At 39.9% G+C, this 19,357-nt stretch overlaps 1 protein-coding gene across 2 annotated transcripts in view; it reads left to right on the top strand.

Moving 5' to 3' along the window:
- The first annotated feature begins 2,390 nt into the window (after nt 1-2,390).
- TMEM144 (transmembrane protein 144) overlaps nt 2,391-19,357 on the top strand; it is a 50,603-nt gene continuing 33,636 nt past the window's right edge. Inside the window, exons 1-4 of one of the 2 annotated variants that reach the window (XM_056119066.1) lie at nt 2,391-2,504; nt 9,128-9,298; nt 13,204-13,326; nt 15,750-15,849. In XM_056119066.1, the coding sequence (XP_055975041.1) occupies nt 9,190-9,298; nt 13,204-13,326; nt 15,750-15,849 (332 nt within the window). In that variant the 5' untranslated portion in view covers nt 2,391-2,504; nt 9,128-9,189. Of the gene's footprint in view, nt 2,505-2,600; nt 2,716-9,127; nt 9,299-13,203; nt 13,327-15,749; nt 15,850-19,357 lie in introns of those variants that run through there. The other variant, XM_056119065.1, reaches the window with a different exon arrangement.

The following is a 19,357-nucleotide window of genomic DNA, read 5'->3' as shown; positions in this document are numbered from 1 at the left end:
TTCATCCCAAGGGCCTGATGATGCGGTGGTGGTGCTCATGCACCTCAGTCCTCCAGTGGTGATGAGGCCTCCAAGGACTTTGTTTGGTGATGTTCAGAGGACCATGCTGTAGTTAAGAATCTGGTCCTACTATTTCCTTGCCTCTGTGATACTAACCCTGTACTATATCTATATCTTTCTGCCTAATCATAAAGGGAAGAATTTTGGTTTATCACCACTGACTATGAGGCTAGCTGTGGATGGTTTATACGTATACATGATTGTTACTCTGTTAATGTTAATTCCTTTTATTTCGATTTTGTGAGAGCTGAATCTTGCCAAAAATTTTCTCTGCATCTATTGACACAATCACATGATTTTTATGTTTCTGTTAACATTTACTGCACCCCTAAAATGAATGAACTTGAGCATAATGTGTTATCATTTTGTTATAATGTTGAATTCAGTTTGTTAAGATATTGGTAAGGTTAGTTGCATCATTATTTATCAGGAATTTTAGTCAGTGATGTTTTATATTTTAGTTATGTCTTTTTCTGCTTTGGATTTGTTGGCCTATATATAAATTTAAATTGTTGAGAAGAATTCCAGTTTCTTTGATTCTCTGGAGGATCTTGAGAAGTATAGGTAATAGGTTCTTTTTAAGGGTTTCTTAGAATTCAGCAGTAAACCTGTCAAGACTTGGGTTTTTTACTGTCGGGAACCTTTATTACTATTTCAATTTCCTAACTAGTAATTAGTCTATTCAGGTGTTCTCATTCCTCCTGATTCAGTCTTGGATTTATGATTCTAAAAAGTTCATCCATCTCTTCCAGGTTCTCCAATCTCATGGCATGGAGTTGTTCATCATAACTTCTTAGAATGTTTTTCTATTCCTGATATATCTCTTAAAATTCTCCACTTTCATTTCTGAAGGGTTCAACTGTATTATTTATTCTTTAGAAAAACTAGCCTTGGACAGATATTTGATATTATTGTCTTAATTTCTATATTATTGATTTCTGCTCTTTAATTTTTACTATTTCTGTTCTGCTGATTCGGGGGTTTTATTTGTGGTTCTTCTCCTAGTTTCTCAAAGATGATGAACTTATATTTTTCACTTCTCCTTACTTATGTTATTTCTTTAAAGGAAAAGCACTGATAACTTCTATTTGATTGCAAAACAAATATTACATGCTTACTGCTAAATTTTGCTACGAAAAACTTAAGTACACACAAAAATAGATATAATATAATAATGAATCTTCACCATATCTAAATTCAGCAATCAACTCATGACTATTCTTACTTCATATCTAACCTTATCTAGTTCATAAACTCATGAATTTGAAACAAATTTGAAGATATCATATTTCATGTCTAAACATTTGTGTTTATAATCCATTTTTACCCAGGGAGATATTTTTTTTTTAAATCACTATTCCAAATAGTGGTAATTTGCTTACTCAGATTTTCTACTTCTTCTTGATCAGTCTTGGGTCATTGAATCATTCTAGGTCTGAGTTCACATTAAAAACCACCTGAAAAATGTTTTAAAATAAAACTATTCCAGAGCAACATCTCCAAGAATTTTATTTCAAGTGCTCTGGGGTTAAGGTCCAATAGTTGCATTTTTCCAGGTTTTACTTTCCCTGGGTCAGTCAGCTGTGTCACTTATAGTCTGAAACTATTATACAATGATGTTTTGAGAGAGCCCAAATTCATATTACTTTTATTAGAGTATGTTGTTAAAATTCTATTTCATTATTATCGTTAATCTCTTGTGGTGTCTGACTCATAAACTTTTAATGATGCAAGGTGGAAAAACCAGTATAGCTTGTACCTTCAATCCAAAGTGTCCGGTATCTTCATGGTTTCTTTTGGTTTGCTTCTGTTTCTTGGTCCACCCAGAAGGACTGGGGGCCATTTCTGGCTCCCTGCTAGGTGTTTTTCATAGTTCTCAGCCCTGGGGCTCCCTCTCCAATCCCCTGCATTTTTGTGAAGCATACCCTCCACGGAGAAACCACTGCTATTCTCGTTTAAAAAAATCAATAAACTAAAATAAAAATACCTCCTAGGACAATTCTGGTGTGTAGTCTGGCTTCAGAGATTTAAAATGCATATGACACTCAGCACATAATAGATGAATAGAATAGATAAATAGTCTGAGCACGTTTCCAAAGTCAGAAGTGCAATCATGTGGTCTTGAACCTCAATGATTCCGTTTTGAATTTTTTAATCAACAAATTTCCACTTCCTCTTGTGGAGCACTGTGCAATTGCTGGAACTTCGTCTTTAGCCAGAAACTGCAAATAATACCTAGGCTTGTGACGTTCAGAGAAGGTGGCCTATCGTGAGTTGTCTGAACCAGCGACTCTCTGCACACACCCATCACACTGCAGCCTTTCAAGGTGCCCAAAGGCCGGGTGATGACTCCTCCTAGGAGCCCGGGGAGTCACGTGACCCTGAACTCGGTCACCGAAGCTGGAGGACTGTGCTTCCTGGTCGCAGCTGGAGGGATCATGCGGGTAATTATCCCCCAGAGGAAATAAAGGCTGACCCGGGCATTGCAGAGGGCACCGGGAAAGAGGATTCCGTCACAGAGGTGTCTGCCCCGGCTGGACGGGACTGGCCAAGGGCACTGGGCAGCGCTGGGTGTCCAGCCGTCGGCGGGCGCTCTCTGCCGAGGCGAGTGGAGGTGCGCCGAGCCCAGGGGTGTCCAGCCCCCAGCCGAGCGCAGTGAGTACAGCAGCTGCCAGGAAACCCGACGGGCCGGAGGAGGAGGAGGAGGCCCTTTAACCCGTTTCCAAAACGTGTTCAGATTCCCAGGGCAGCACGTTACAGCTCTGTGCCCAGGCCAACCGAGAAATCCGCAGGACCCGTCCGGGAGTTCGAGGAAACTGACGCGGAACTAAAACTGAAATCTTAGTTGACAAAGAAGGAACCACGTGGGTCGGAATATTTCCACTGCTGACCCCCAGATGGCATAGAAGTCAGAATAACTACGAGAAATTGGGGGGAGGGGGGGCAGATGTGCAAATTATCAGTAAAGTAGCAGGACTAGAACAAAAATGAAGGAATGTCTTTTTTAATGAAAGTTGGGCAGTTAACATGTAAAAAAAATCCTTATTTAAAAGTAGTTTGATAAGAGGTGTGTTCTAAAAATGTTGGAAATAGGGTGCAAGATAGTATGACAAGAATGCCTTATGCCCCCACCAAAAATGCCCTTGATTTAGGGATAGGCTCTTATGGATAATAATTGTATTGCCATTCCACATTAAAATTTGATATGTTTTCTGATACGTATCTGCGCCGTGCGCAACAAATAAATATTGGCCGTGGGTAATAACTTTTAAATAAATTAACAATATGTTCAGAGTCAAAATAAATTTCATGTGCTTTAAAATAGAATTTCAGATTGTTTTTCCAACAGAGTAGAATCTGAGAGATTTGAAGCTATTAATATTCTTTAGTAGAGCCATCTCTGACATTTTTAAAGGCTAAGTGTACCTTATTAATGTGCTTATAGAAGTTTTGCTTCAGTTTGCTTAAACAGAAATGTATTGATTTCTAGCAACCAACTAATCATATATCATTTTAGTACCCTGACAACCTTGGCAGATAGTTCCAGCACCTGATCACTGCAGAACTGTCTTAGCTGCTTTTCACTTGAGAACTAGGGCAGGACTATTACTTTGTTTAAGATAGGATTACTGTATCAGTGCTGTTTATGTCTTGTCTCCAACTAAATCCCCATTACGGATGTTTTGCTTAAAGCAACTTTTTGTTTGCTTTGTTTTGACTTTTGGGCCACAACCAGCAGTGCTCAGAGACTAGTCCTGGGGTAGAGGTCATGAAGGTGAGGTGCTGACAGTGCTGTGTCAATATCTAACCTAGACCACCTACATTCAGAGCACGTGCCCAGTCCTTGAGCAATCTCTCTGGTCCTCTCTTATTAGCAATACTTTTGGGGTTTTGTTGTTGTTTTCTTATCTTGCTCTTTGTTTCATATTCAAGTGAGCAAGACAGCACACATAATTTCAAATAAATTTATTTTTTACTAAATCTATTGACCAATTTTGAAGTCTTCCCTGTTTTAAAATTAAGTTATCCACAACAAGTCCAACAAACATCTATTATAGGAAACATGGGCTTGTGTATTGATTCTGATTTATGAGCCATAGCCAGCAGCATTCACAGGCTACTCCTGGCTCTGTTCTCAAGAGTCCCTCCTGGCAGTGGACTGGGGATTGTGTGATGGCTGGGAACTAAACCCAGACCTCCTATATGCAAAACAGGATCTCTAGTCTGTCCTCTGCAAAAACACCTACAAACCTGGGAAAGCCGGAGACACTTTTAAAGTGTATGTTATCTTTGTAGAGTAAAATAACAAGGAAAGGTGATTTCAGATTAACTTGGTTCAATACATATCCCAAGAATTGCTATAACATTAAGAATAGCACTGTCCTAGCTCTGTCCTCCTGTTGTTCATTGATTTGCTTGAGCAGGCACTAGTAATGTCTCCATTGTGAGACTTGCTGTTACTGTTTTTGGCATATCGAATATGTCAGGGGTAGCTTGCCAGGCTTTGCCATGTGGGCAGTATACTCTCGGTAGCTTGCTGGGCTCTCCGAGAGGGGCGGAGGAATCGAACCTGGGTCGGCCGTGTGCAAGGCAAACGCCCTACCCGCTGTGCTATTGCTCCAACCCAACATTAAGAATAAGTGGGGAGGATGATGTTTGGTTTACTCAATTCCATTTCATTTGGCTTTGATGAAGTTATCCAGAAGGTCAGTGTGCAAACTATAAATTCAAGTTTAGTTATGGTCGGACAACTTTGGTTCCCTCCTTGGTTCCTCCTTTAATATGAGTGATAAAATAACTCATATTAATTTTTCTCATCTAGTTTGTTGAACTCAAATGGTGATTGTGTTCAATATTCTTTCTTTCCTTTTTTTTTTTTTGTGTGTGTGAGTGTATGTGGTAGGTGGTCAAACCCAATGTTGCACAGGGGTTCTTCCTGTCTCTGCACTCAGGAATTACTCCTGGAAGTGCTCCCGGGTCTGTAAAAGATACCGGGGATTGAACACCTCGCCTACTTAGCATCTTACCTGCTATACTTGTATGCCTCAGCCCCTCCAGTATTCTTTCTCGGTGTTAGTTTTGAAAGAGTTCTGGCTCTTGACTACCACACTTTTGGCCTTTCTCTTCTTATAGGGAAGTGGAACTTTAAACTTTGTGGCATTGTTCAATAGAACTTTCTGCAATGATGATAATACTCTATAATTTGGTAGTATTGATTAGTGATATAGGAAAACCACGTTTCCTATAATAGATATTTGTTAGACTTGTTGTGGATAACTTAACTTGATACTGATATGGTAGCACCTAACTATCTGAAGCACTTAAGCACTTACAATATGGTTGGCAGTACTGAGAGGAAAGCAAGACTTTGGGGCAGAAATGCAAAAAAAAAAAAAATTACAAATGCTCCATTTGTCAATATACTCAGTGGGTTTATTGAAAGGAAAAAAGAAAGGAGAGAGAGAGTGGATAGTTGGAAGGGACTGGCTACCCCAGTGGACATAGAGTGCTAGTTCTATTCCGTCCTTTAGGAAGGGACAAAATATTTTATTTGAAGGATGTGCATTAGATATTCTTTTTGTGGAAAGCTCAATCCTTTTTCACCTCCTTATGGCCAACTCAGAACTATCATAGAGGATTTTAGGGTGGTGTGGCTTAGGAGAGAGTCCTTGGCCTGAAGTTCAGGGGAACTGGAACTATCATTTTCATTACAGGTTACTAATTTTATTATAGATAAGAGAATTGGGCCTATCAGCTCCACAGAAGTCATGGGAACTTGGAAACTTTCTGTCAGCAGTCCTGTGACTTGGCATTTTTGCTGAAGATAAGAGAGAGTTTGGGGCCTCTCTGTGCCAAATGCCTCCTATGTTTTTTTTTTTTTTAAAAAAAAACATTTTCAAAAAAGCCTTGAAAAAGAACTAGCTTTTCTGAAGGACACATTCTCATTCTGTCAGCTAGGTTGAGGGAATGATATTTACCTTTAATGTAAACAAATATTTTAATCAATGGGAAGACTGATTAACTGAGGGCTGAGCACACATTTTGCATGCAAGAGGCCCAAGTTCAATCCTCAGCAGCATGTGGTCCCCCAACAACCTCCGAAAGCAACCCTCAAGAACTACATGGTGTGGCCCTCACCAAAAGAGCTGTCTTAGTTAATCATTCATAGGTGTTGGCTACCAGATTGCAAAGCCTCTGACTCTTCAGAGCTTCACGGTGTTCAGTTCTCTGGAGGATGGCGTTGCCACATTTTGTTGCTGACAAAGCTATTATGTCTATTTAGTACTTTTTGTGTTTTTTTTAAGTTATAAAGATATACCATTATATGAAACATTAAAATTCTTATAGATCTGGGAATACTGCTGTTGAATAAAAGTACCTTTACTGCTAGGGGCTCCTAAATATGAAGTAGCTAATAGATGCTAATGTGTGCCCTTCTTGCCTGAAATATAATTAAAGCTCTTTTTTTTTACTTTTTAAAAATTTTAGCACAGCGGGTAGGGCGTCTGCCTTGCACGCAGCCAACATGGCCGACCCGAGTTCGATTCCTCCGCCCCTCTCGGAGAGCCCAGCAAGCTACCGAGAGTATTCGATATGCCAGACACAGTAACAACAAAGTCTCCAATGGAGACGTTACTGGACCCGCTCGAGCAAATCGATGATCAACGGGAGGGCCTTTACTTACTTACTTTACTATTGAATCGCCTTGAGATAGTTACAAGCTTTCATGTTTGGGTTACAATCACACAATGATCAAACACCCATCCCTCCAGCAGTGCACATTCCCTACCACCAATATCCCCAGTATACCCCCCCCTTCCCACCCTCCCCCTGCCTCCATTGCAGACATGATTCCCCATAATCTCTCTCTACTTTTGGTCATTATGGTTTGCAGTACAGACCCTGAGAGGTTACCATGTTTTATCCTTTATCCACTTTCTGCACACATCTCCCATCCCGACCAATTCCTCCAGCCATCTTTTTCTTAGTGATCCCTTCTCTCTTCTAGCTGCCTTCTCCCCTTTGCTCATGAGGCAGGTTTCCAGCTCTGGAGCAATCTATCTGTCCCATGTATCTACTATCCTTAGGTGTCAGCCTTATGTTATGTTGCTTTATACTCCACAAATGAGTGCAGCCCTTCTATGTCTGCCCCTCTCTTTCTGACTCATTTCACTCTCCATGTCTATCCATTTATAAGCAAAGTTCATGACTTCATCTCTCCTGACAGCTGCATTGTGTAGACGTACCATTGTGTAGATCTACCAAAGTTTCTTTAACCAGTCATCAGTTCTAGGGCACTTGGGTGGTTTCCAGATTTTGGCTATTGTGAACAGTGCTGCAGTGAACATGTAGATACAGATGTCATTTCTACTGTGCTTTTTTGCATCCTTGGGATATATTCCCAGAAGTAGTATTAAGGGGTCATGTGGAAGCTCAATTTCTAGTTTTTGAAGAACTGTCCATGTTGTTTTCCAGAAAGGCCAGACTATTGGGCATTCCCACCAACAGTGAAAGAGTGTCCCTTTTTCCCCACATCCATGCAAGCACTGGTTGCTTTTGTTCTTTTGAATGTGTGCCAGTCTCTGTGGTGTGAGATGATATCTCATTGTTGTTTTGATTTGCATCTCCCTGATGGCTAACGATGTGGAGCATTTTTTCATGTGCCTTTTGGCCATTTGTATTTCTTTTTTGAGGAAAGTTCTGTTCATTCTTTCCCATTCTGAGGGCTCTTTCTGTATTTTGGTCACTGTTTCTTTTGAAGTGCAGAAGCTTCTTAGTTTGATATAGTCCCATTTGTTTATGTTTGCTTCCACTTGCATGGTCAGTGCTGTTTCATCCTTAAAGATGTTTTTAGCTTCAATGTTGTGGAGAGTTCTGCCTACGTGTTCCTCTATGTACCTTATGAATTCATGTCTGATATTGAGGTCTTTAATCCACTTTGAGTTGACTTTTGTGTCTGGCATTAGACAGAGGTTAGAGTTCATTGTTTTGCAGGTAGCTATCCAGTTTTCCCAGCACCACTTGTTGAAGAGGATTTCCATGTTCCACTTCACATTTCTTGCTCCTTTGTCAAAGATTAAGTGGTCAAATATTTGGGGATCTGTGACAGAATATTCGACTCTGTTCCATGGTCTGCAGGTCTGTTTCTAGCCCAGTACCTTGCTGTCTTAAATACTATTGAAAAGCTCTTATTTTTAATACTTCTAAGTCTTTGCACATACTTTCTCATTTGATTGTCACAGCAACCAATGGAAAGTAAGACTCCTAGTCTAGAAATTTCTTCATTTCACCTCACCAGCTACACAGGAAAGTATCTTATAATAAAAATCATATCTTGGGACAAGAGAGAAGAGAATCTGATGGGTAGTCTTGCACACGGCTGACCTGGGTTTGGTCCCCAACTCTCCATATTGTCCCCCAGCCCTACTAAGACTGATTCCTTAGCACTGCCAAGTGTAGCTTCCAAAACAACACAAAAAATAACAGAAAACCACATCTGCAGCGAGTGTGGCCCAGAAAAACAAAACAAAATTATGTCTGAAACTTTGGGAAGTTTAGTTCTCAAATTGTGGAGAGAAATTCTGAAATTTTCAAATAACAGGCTGGTATCAAGAATAATATTAAAATATTAGTAGGTAAAAATGGGCTGGAGCAATAGCACAGTGAGTAGGGCATTGCCTTGCACACTGCCAACCCGGGTTCTATTACTCCGCCCCCTCGGAGAGTCCAGCAAGCTACTGAGAGTATCTCGCGCACATGGCAAAGCCTGGCAAACTACCCGTGAGGTATTCGATATGCCAAACACAGTAACAACAGGTCTCACAATGGAGATGTTACTGGTGCTCGAGCAAATCGATGAACAATGGAAGGACAGTGCTGCAATGCTACAGTAGATAAAAATAAAGGGAAAAATTAATGAATGTGGAGTATAAACATAATACATAGTGTTACAATGGCTCTATTGTCTAAAAAAAAGCCATTCTCAATAACAGTATATATTAGGTAATAATCTCAGTGTTAACATAGGTTCATAACATTTTGATTCTTTTCTCTCTTTTATTCCCAGAAACTCTGAAAAGTACATCAAGTCTAAAGTGACCAAGGTCCCCTCCTGGTCGAACTGGAATCATGAGCAACAGTGGGATGGGCCTCGCCACTGGTTTCATCTCTTCTTCTGTAGCTGTCATTTTGTTTGGTTCAAATTTTGTACCACTAAAAAAATATGATACTGGTGATGGTAATTATTTTTTTCTTCACTTATATCTTAAATTATCTTTTAAATATGATGTTGTCTTCTAAGTATTTTAAAGTAACGGCTACAAAAATAAGTTTTGCTGAACCAACACCAAATGAATACAGCTTAAAATTGATTACTTGATATTGCCTATGCCAATTGACGTGGGAGTTGATTAGTTTTAGTTAACCTTAAAATTGCATGTTTTGTTACTGTTTTGGATGTTTTAATGGCATTTGACCCGCTAGTGCTCAGCGTCTGTTCCTGGCTCTGTGCTCAGATATGACTCCTGGTGGTGTGGGGGGGACCATGTGCAGTACTGGGGGCTGAACTGGGCTTGACCTCATAACCTTAATCCCGGTACAGTTCTCCAGCACCTAAAGGTTGTATTTTATGGCAGAACTACTAAAAAAAAAATCTTTCTAGACATACCTTTTCTGTCCTACTAATAATATTCTTTGAGAGGATAAATTTCCATTATGATTGATAAAACGAAGAAAAATTGAAGCATGGAGCAATTTTGTGTTTGCTTAATGGATATTGTTGACTCCAACAAAACTAGGCAAGCACAAAAGCCATGAGATGAATGAAGAAGCGTAACCAAACAAAATGCTGCCCAAGCACCTCAGCATCTCTCGGCTCTCTCAGTTCACTCAGAGAGCTCAGCACCCATTGGCATCAGTGTTAGAACCTTCCATCCACTCACTTCACAAAAGCTCACAAACTGACACCCTTCTACACTTCCTGCTATAAAGAAAACTTCTGTTCTAGTTAAGTATCATATTTAATACGGAATTTGTAAATGCCATAACTTAAATTTAACCAACATAAAACTTCATCGTTGAGGAAATAAAGAGATAGTACAGCAGGTAGGGTGCTTGTCTCGCACACAAATGATCAGGGTTAGCACATTATCAGGTCCCGTCCCCTGAGCCCTCCACCTCCAAGAGTGAGAACAGAAGCAGGAGTAAGACCTGAACACCACTACCGGGTGTGGTGTAAAAAGTTTTTTTAAGGAGCGGGGTGATAGTACATGGGTAGGGTGTTTGCCTTGTGCGTGGCCAACCTGAGTATAATTCCCGTTATCCCATATGGTCCCCCCCAAGCACCGCCAGGAACAATTCCCTAGTGCAGAGCCAGGAGCAACACCTGAACATCACCAGGTGAGACCCAAAAAGCAAAAAAAAAAAAAAAAGAAAAAAAAAGTTTTTGAAAAAGAAAAAAAATCCCGCTTTAAAAAATAAAGGTAAAGGTAAAGGCCCTCCCGTTGATCGTCGATTCGCTCGAGCGGACCCAGTAACGTCTCCACTGGAGACTTTGTTGTTACTGTGTCTGGCATACCGAATACTCTCGGCAGCTTGCCGGGCTCTCCGAGAGGGGCAGAGGAATCGAACTCGGGTCGACCATGTTGGCCGCTTGTAAGGCGAACGCCCTACCGCTGTGCTATCGCTCCAGCCCCCAAAAATGATAATAGTGTTGAGGTATTTGAGTGTTGTGATTTTAACCCATTTCCCCCAAAACTCTATTATTTTAATAGCATGAATTCAATAAGATATTAATTTTAAAATTTACTCTCATCATAGAAGAACTCTCAATGATATGAGTTTTATTTTATTTTATTGCTTTTTGGGTCATACCCGGAGATGCTCAGGGGTTACTCCTGGCTCATGCACTCAGGAATCACTCCTGGCCGTGCTTGGGGGACCATATGGGATGCTGGGAATCAAACCTGTGTCGGCCATGTTGACTGCATGCAAGGCAAACGCCCTACCCACTGTGCTATTGCTCCAGCCCCATGATGTGAATTTTAGAAGAGACAAAACAGTCGTTTCTTTTACCTCTTTGCTTTTACATTAAAACCAGAAGAATTGGGAGCTAGTATGAATATATATTAGGAGCAATTGCAAAACTTCCCCAATCCTATATTCTTAATATTACTTAGATATTAGAATTTTAAATATTTATCTTATGGAACCTTTTTATATTCCTTTGGTATGAAGATAAAAATAGGAAACAGAGGGGAAAAAGGACTGGAGCAATAGCACAGCGGGTAGGGTGTTTGCCTTGCAAGCGGCCAACATGGCCAACCCGAGTTCGATTCCTCTGCCCCTCTCGGAGAGCCCGGCAAGCTACCGAGAGTGTCTCGCCCGCACAGCAAAGCCTGGCAAGCTACCTGTGTCATATTTGATATGCCAAACACAGTAACAACAAGTCTCACAATGGAGATGTTACTGAGCCAATTCGAGAAAATCGATGAACAATGGGAGGACGGTGACAGTGACAGGGGAAAAAAGGCAAAAGATATAGAAAGGAGAAAGAACCTGGCATTTAGGTATTATACAATAATTGTGATCCTGGGTAAATCTTACAGGACCTCATTTATAAAATTAAGTTCTTTTTCATCTCTCTGATCTTACTTTTTTGTCTTAGAGTTAATAATTACTTCTTTTTTTTCTCCATTATAAAATTGAATAGCACCATAGAAACACTGTTCTCCCATTATTCATCGATTTGCTCAAGCGGGCCCAGTAACGTCTCCATTGTGACACTTGTTACTGTGTTTGGCATATTGAATACGTCACGGGGAGCTGGCCAGGCTTTGCTGTGCAGGCGAGATACTCTCGGTAGCTTGCCGGGCTCTGCAAGAGGGATGGAGAAATCGAATCCGGTCAGAAGCATGTAAGACAAATGTTCTACCTGCTGTGCTAGAAGCAGATAAAAGTCTTCCAAAGTTACATGTCAGAACTGCAGCATTGAGTTATAACTTGCCTTAGAATTCCTTCCAATGATGGCCTTTTGGGCTGGAGCGATAGCACAGCGGGTAGGATGTTGACCTTGCATGCAGCCAACCTGGCCGACTGGAGTTCGATTCATCTGCCCCTTTCGGAGAGCCGGGCAATGGTTCGGGGCTGTATTTGGGCAACAGGTGATGTATGATATAATTTACTTATTACTCAGTTGAAGGATTAATAATAATATGCCAAACACAGTAACAAGTTTCACAGTGGGGATGTTACTGGGCCCACTTGAGCAAATCGATGAACAATGGGAGGACAGTGAAAGTGACAGTGACAGTGATGGCCTTTTAAAAATTATCCTTTTAAACTCTAAATGCTGGATACAGTGTAAGAAATGTACATATATACCATATGTCACTATGTAATCTTCAGATAACTTGTAAATGACAGCCCAGTGTACTTATAGGTAAGTATCCCTGACCTACGTTAATTTTCTGATTTGTAAAATCTGATATCACAAGCATGTAGCTTTAACTATGTAAGTTGGCATGCAACCATAAAAGACTGACAGCTGATATGGCACAAAGTATCCTTAAATGTTTTAAATCACTCTTGTTCTGTTAGCCTGATCCTAATGACTTATTTTTATTAAGTAATGACACTAAAAATGTGGAATCTGAATAAAAATAACGAATTTTTGTCTTGTGAACATTTTGGGTAGAAATTTCTTGATTTGTATAATAGATAAAAACAATTATTTAAAAAAAAATTAAACAGAATGTGCCAAGCATAAAGCTCAGTAGAAGAGCACTTTCTTCCATGTATGAAATCCTGTGTTCGTTCTTTAGCATGCACATGCATGCACATGCAACAACACACACACACACACAAATATTAAAAAGTAGAAATACACAGTGAATATATGACTTTGAAATTAAGCATCCCAGATTTGAAGTATAATCATACAAATGATTAGCTGACAGGTTACTTCATCTTAGACTCAGTTTATCATTGAACTGGGCTTGATTATGATGCAGAGTGATTGTAAGAATTATATGTCAAGCAGACATTCAATATTCTGACCTTTTCTGTAATAATCTCATTGGTATTTCTAGCATTGATTTACTTAAAAATCTATTGAAACCACTGACACAGTTTCTTTTGTTCCAGGAATGTTTCTCCAGTGGGTACTATGTGCCGCCATATGGCTAGTTGCCTGTGTGGTCAATCTGATACTACGTTGTCCTAAGTTTTGGCCTTTTGCAATGGTTGGGGGCTGTATTTGGGCAACAGGTGATGTATGATATAATTTACTTATTACTCGGTTGAAGGATTAAACTTTCACTTCAGAAGTGGAAGAAATTACGAATAGTAATTTTGAATAAATTTGAATAATTACACTTAGATGCTAGAAGTGAATGATTTCCTGCTTTGCATTCAGATGCTCCATAAATATTGTTGGTGTATTTTCTTTTTCTTTCCTCTTGTTTTTTTTTCTAAGTTCCTCAAAGAAAATTAGTATGGCAAATTGCTCTCTGCTTGGACAAGCATAACTCATTGTTTATTTTAAGTACCTTGTCATTTCTCTAGCATGCTTATCAACAAATAATTATCAAAGAGTAGTCTGTAATAATAACATTTCCAGAGCTAGTTCTTAAAAGTAAGAGATCACAAGGACCAAGAAAGAGCTCAGTGGATTGGAGCACATGCTTTGCATGCCGAAGAGTGTGTTCTATTCCTAATACACATTGTACTCTGAGCACGCAAGCTCTGTCCTTCCTCCTCCTAACTAAGCAAACAGACTCATTATCATTTACAAATTACTGGAAGAAAAAGGAAAGAAAGCAAAAATCTTTCTTCCATTGCTTTGCCAATACCTAAGATTAAATAACTAGAATTTATATGTGCTTGACCAGTCAGAAAACTTTTCTTTATAAAATATTATATCCCAGGGGATATATTGTGATAATATCTCAGGAAAGATTTTTTCCTCTTTAAAAAGAATATTCTAAATGTCAAGCATCTTTTTAACAAAGAGAAATCCATGGCTCTCTGGAGGAAATTTGATTAGATGTAAACAAATTTTAAAATATTAAGCATATATATTGATTATTCACTTCATTTGAATCTCTGTAGAAGTAAATGATTTTGTGACGTTTATGAGTTGATGGACAAAAGAGTTAACGTTTGAATTCCCTCTAGAAATTTTTATCATATATACTTGTACTTTAGTTTAATTATAACTATCATGTTTAGTGGAGTAAGGGAAACAGATAAAGCATTGACTCATTCTGCTGATTTTTATATCCACCATAGTATTTAAATTCACCCTCCACATTCCACTGTAATTCAGTGAGGAAAGGGTCTAATTTGGGAAACGTTGCAAATATGGTTGATGTAGGTCTTGGTAACTGATTAGATGTTGTGGAATGGATAAATGTTAGAGGTCGGAGGCCAGAGAGATAGTATAACAGATAAGGTACTTGCTTTAGTTTGATCTGGTTTGATCCCCAGCACCACATAGAGTCCTCTGGGCCTCACCAAGAGTGATCCCTGAGCACTGAGTAAGTGCTGGAGTAAGCCCTGAGCACAGTTGGGTGTAGCCCAACCACCACTCCCCACTCAAAAAGGAAGTTATTCATGATGTGGGGTTGGGTTTTATTGTAGGATTTACTGTAGGATTTTTTTTTAAAAAACAGTGGTATCATTAGTATATATGTGCAAAACAATAAAAAGATGAATTTGAGAGAGAAAACGATGAGTGCAACTTGGAAGTTTCTGAATTTGAGTTTCTTGTTTTCACAGTGTAGGAGACCTGGTCAGAGAGCTCTTTGATAGTTTAAGTCAGATTTCTCAGCTGGAGGTGTGTGGTTCCCTCTAGCTCTCCAGGAAATTTCTAAGATATAAGGGTGCTAATAATCACATAAATAGGAATAGCTTAACACTAAGCTGCCAGCCAATCAAACGGTGAGGCTGGTAAGAGCCAAAAAAAGGAAGACAGGTTGGAAAAGGTCATGGCAGGGAAAAGATTAAACAGTGCTGGTTTAAAGTATGTATGTAGTGGTATAGCTGAAATCATAAAACTAAGTCAAGTACCCAAGCAGCAGTATATTAAAGAAAGGAATGTGTGCAAGGGAAAATATTGAGGGAACAATCTGACTCCATAAAGTTTTGTGAGAACGATCAGAGATCAGAGTTCAAAGAACAGGGAAGAAACAGATGGAGATAAAGGAGGCCAGGAGAGGAAACCTTTCAAGAGGAGTTTGCAGGGTGCAGACCAAGATTGCTCAGGAGCTGAGAGTCCCTTCAGAGCACAAAGCAATGAACACTTGATTTCAAATGGCAAGTCAGTAAACATGGAAGTGCAGTCTAGACTTCTACTTGGCTCTGGATCAAGCCTAAGAGGATTTTATAATTGACAGTTTCTGGCCAAAATCATAGAACAGAGACTATGAGGAACATTGGTGCAGTTAGGCTAGGTGCTAATTCAACACATTTTGTAAGATTTCCTCCCCTAAACTCAGTTCATTTAGCAACCATAATCATGATTTTTATGTATCCAAAGTGTGATGATTTTTTTTGAAGGGAGGACTGTGTTTTACTTGATTTTTCCAAACCCTTTTAATTTTAGCTGAAGTTAAAATAGAAATTCCATTTTCTAAATGTATTTTGTTTTGAAAATAACACATTATTTTCCCTGTATGTTACATCTATAGGAAACATTGCTGTTGTCCCAATCATTAAAACCATTGGTTTAGGCCTTGGAATCTTAATCTGGGGATCATTCAACACCTTAACTGGCTGGGCAAGTTCAAGGTAACCCAAAGAAAACTATTTTAAACAAGTTTTTCTGCACTTAAATTCTGTGTAAGACCTGTACTAGAAATTGGGCTAGTTCAGAAGATAAATATAATTTCTCTGGTGGTCTAGTGGTTAGGATTTGGTGCTCTCAGAGGATAAACATATAGCTCTTACCTAATAGAGTTTCCAACTGATAAAATATACATTGAACACAGTGTGCCTTTAATCTCATTTATTTAACATTTCAAAGCTGTGATCTAGATCAGTGCTTTTTAACCACAGGCCCACGAACTATTGTTGGTCCACAAATATAAGAAGGATGAAAACCAGTGATCTAGGAGCTAGAGAGCTAGTATGAGAGTTAAGGTATTTGTTGCATGCTCCAGCCCTTTTTCCATCATTAGCACCTCATATGTTCCCCCTTTGTACTGCCAGAAGTCACTTTTGAGCACAGAACCAGGATTTTGTCCCTGAGCACCTCTACGTGTGACCCAAACCAACCTCATCAAAGAAAGCACCGCTGATCTAGATATTTCATCAAGATATAGAGGAGAGAGGTAGTGTAGGGGCTAGGGAAATGCTTTACATGCACCAAATATGTTTGATCCTTGGCACCAGGTGATACGGCTTCTTAAACATCATAGGGCGTAGCCCTGGGAACCCTCAAGCATTACAAAGTGTGGTCCCAGAGGCCTGTGAGCACTGCTGGGTGGCCTTGTTGGTCACTAGCACCCAGAGCCTGAGAAGCATTGCATCTTTAGAACCTAGAGCTGCTTGTGTATTGCCTAGAATAGCCCTAACTCCTCCCCATCACCATTTGGGAACTCTCCCCTCCACTCCCAAATTAAAGCTACAGCAAGAACAGCAAAGAATTCTGTAAGAAATAGAAGTTGGAAGGAGAAAGGACTGGTGTTTATTTCCACTTTCTTTGTGAAACAATTTGCTGAACGTGTTAGAGGCATAATTGCCATTTTTAAAAACATGAAGTAAGCACATTGTATGAGTGCTGGATGACACAGAGATTGAACAACTTGCTCAATTTTATTGAATAAATTAGCTGAATTACGGTTGATAAGCCAGGATTCAAACCTAAGTTGTCAACTTTTTAAAAAGTTATTGTTGAATCACTGTGAATTACAATGTTGCAATGTTATTCAAGATTGAGTGTCAGGCATGCAATGTTCCAACACCAATCCCTTCACTAGTGTCCACTTCTCTCCACCAGTGTCCCGGTTTTCCTGAGACGGTGGCAAGATGGATTGGAAAATTAAATCCAATCTTCTGCTGCCTACAAGTTGTCTACTTCTGAAGTACAAATTCTTTCCTATCACGGCTAGTTCAGAGCCAGGCAACTACAACCCAATACCTTATTGGAGCATAGCCAGACTCATCCATTCATTTATTGCGTCTGGCTGCTTTTACATGGCAAGACAGTCTTGAATAGTTGCAAAATGCCTTGGGATTCACGAAGCTGCAAATAATTACTGCCTTGTCCTTTAAGGGAAAGTTTGCCAAGTCAAAACAAGAGCTGGGTTGACCAGTGGGGAAATCACAATCAGAAGTTAATGAAAGTACAGCCCTGAGTGGGCAGGGTGCTTGCCTTGCATATGGCCTGCCCATCTGAATCCGATTCCCAGCACCCCAAATGGTCATTGGAGCACGACAGATGTAATTCCTGAATGCAGGTGCAGAAGTCACCCCCGAGCACCAGGTGGTGTAGCCTTAAACCAATAATAAAAAGGAGTGCATGAGAGTGAATATATTGGATCTCAGTGATACTACTTTGCAAGGCTTAATGTCCATAATATGATCAGAAGCTTGTGGATTATGCGTTATAGATATAGAATATTCCCATACTAACATGACTTTTTTTACTGTAATGCTCCTGGTCAGCATTCAGATTAATGTTCAAGTTGAACCTGGGAGGGCTGGAGCGATAGCACAGCGGGTAGAGCATTTGCCTTGCACGCGGCTGACCTGGGTTCGAATCCCAGCATCCCATATGGTCCCCTGAGCATCGCCAAGAGTAATTCCTGAATGCAGAGCCAGGAGTAACCCCTGTGCATCGCCAGGAGTGACCCAAAAAGAAAAAAAAAGTTGAACCTGGGAGACTGAATAGGAGAGAGAATGTTACCTTCTTTGGGGGCTTCTCTTTCTGCTTAGAGTATTATAACAATTCCAGTAAAACCAAATTCACTGCCAAAACATTATCTGTTTCCTCTTGATTCTCCGTCCTGCAGCTTAGAACTGCTTTTTTTCCATCTGCCTGATGCCTTTCTCTTGCCCTTGTAGTTTACAATGACTGTTGAGAAGAACAGTCAGGATGTGAAAAAAAATTCAAAGGGGATATGAAAAAGTATTTCTAATCAAGCTGTACTTTTTTAAAAAAATTAATTTTGTTAAAGAACCAGGATTTACAAAGTTATTAACCATTGAGTGTTAGACACATGAGGGTCGAACACAGTCTCTCTGCCAGGGTCAACTTCTCTCCACCAGTTCCCTCCCACCCTCCCAACCTACCACCTTGATAAGCACACTTCAAAATTGTGGTTTTGTTTGCATCTCATGTTCTCACTATGGTTAGTTTTGTGGTTTAGAATATCTCTATCCCACTCCCCCATATTACAGATGAGGCCCTTGACTACTGCTCTGCCATACTGGCCTTCATTTTTTAAAAAATTTGTCTTAGTGAAACACTATAAGGTACAGTTGTAGACTTACAAATTTTTGTGCTTGGGTTTCAGTACAATGATCCAGTACCCATCCCTCCACCAGTGCCCATTCTCCATCATTTCCTTTTTTTAAAAAATTTTTTGTTAGTGAAACACCATGAGGTACAGTTGTAGATTTACAAATGTTTGTGCTTGGGTTTCAGTTATACAATGATCAAGTACCCATCCCTCCACCAGTGCCCATTTTCCACCACCACAGGTCCCAGTATCCCTCCCACCCCCATCCCCCAATTCCACCCTGCCTCTGTGGCAGGGCATTCCCTTTTGTTCTCTCTCCTTTTGGGTGTTATGGTTTGCAAAAGAGGCATTGAGTGGCAATCATGTTTGGTCTGTAGTCTACTTTCAGCATGCTTCTCACATCCTGGGAGGATCCTCCCAATACCCTTTATTTGGTGCTCCTTTCTCTATCTGAGCTCCCTTTTCCCCTAGAATGTGCGGCTGGCCTCCAAGTCATGGAGCAAAACTTCTGGTACTAAGCTCATACTGGCCTTCATTTTTTCACTTCTCCCTTCCTTTCCTTCTTTGTCCTCCTCCCTATACTATGGGATCAAGAATGACCTAGGCATCCCTTCATTACTACATTTTTCCCCCTCAAGCTTCCTTTTAAAAATTTATTTCCATATTATTCAGAATTATAGGCCAGCTTATTCTCCTTTACAGTCACCTCATTCAGAAGTACTTATACATCAATTTATTTAATCTTCATAAAGGAACTTACAAGACAGTTCAATTATTTTCAGCATGTTAGAGATAGGACAATAAGGCCAGTAAAGATAAGTAGCCTATTCAAG

Source organism: Sorex fumeus, unplaced genomic scaffold (assembly GCF_029834395.1).
Source record: "Sorex fumeus unplaced genomic scaffold, SorFum_2.1 ptg000039l, whole genome shotgun sequence".
Taxonomy (NCBI): domain Eukaryota; kingdom Metazoa; phylum Chordata; class Mammalia; order Eulipotyphla; family Soricidae; genus Sorex; species Sorex fumeus.
Note: the sequence above shows the minus strand (reverse complement) of the source record. Positions and strands in the feature narration are given on the sequence as shown.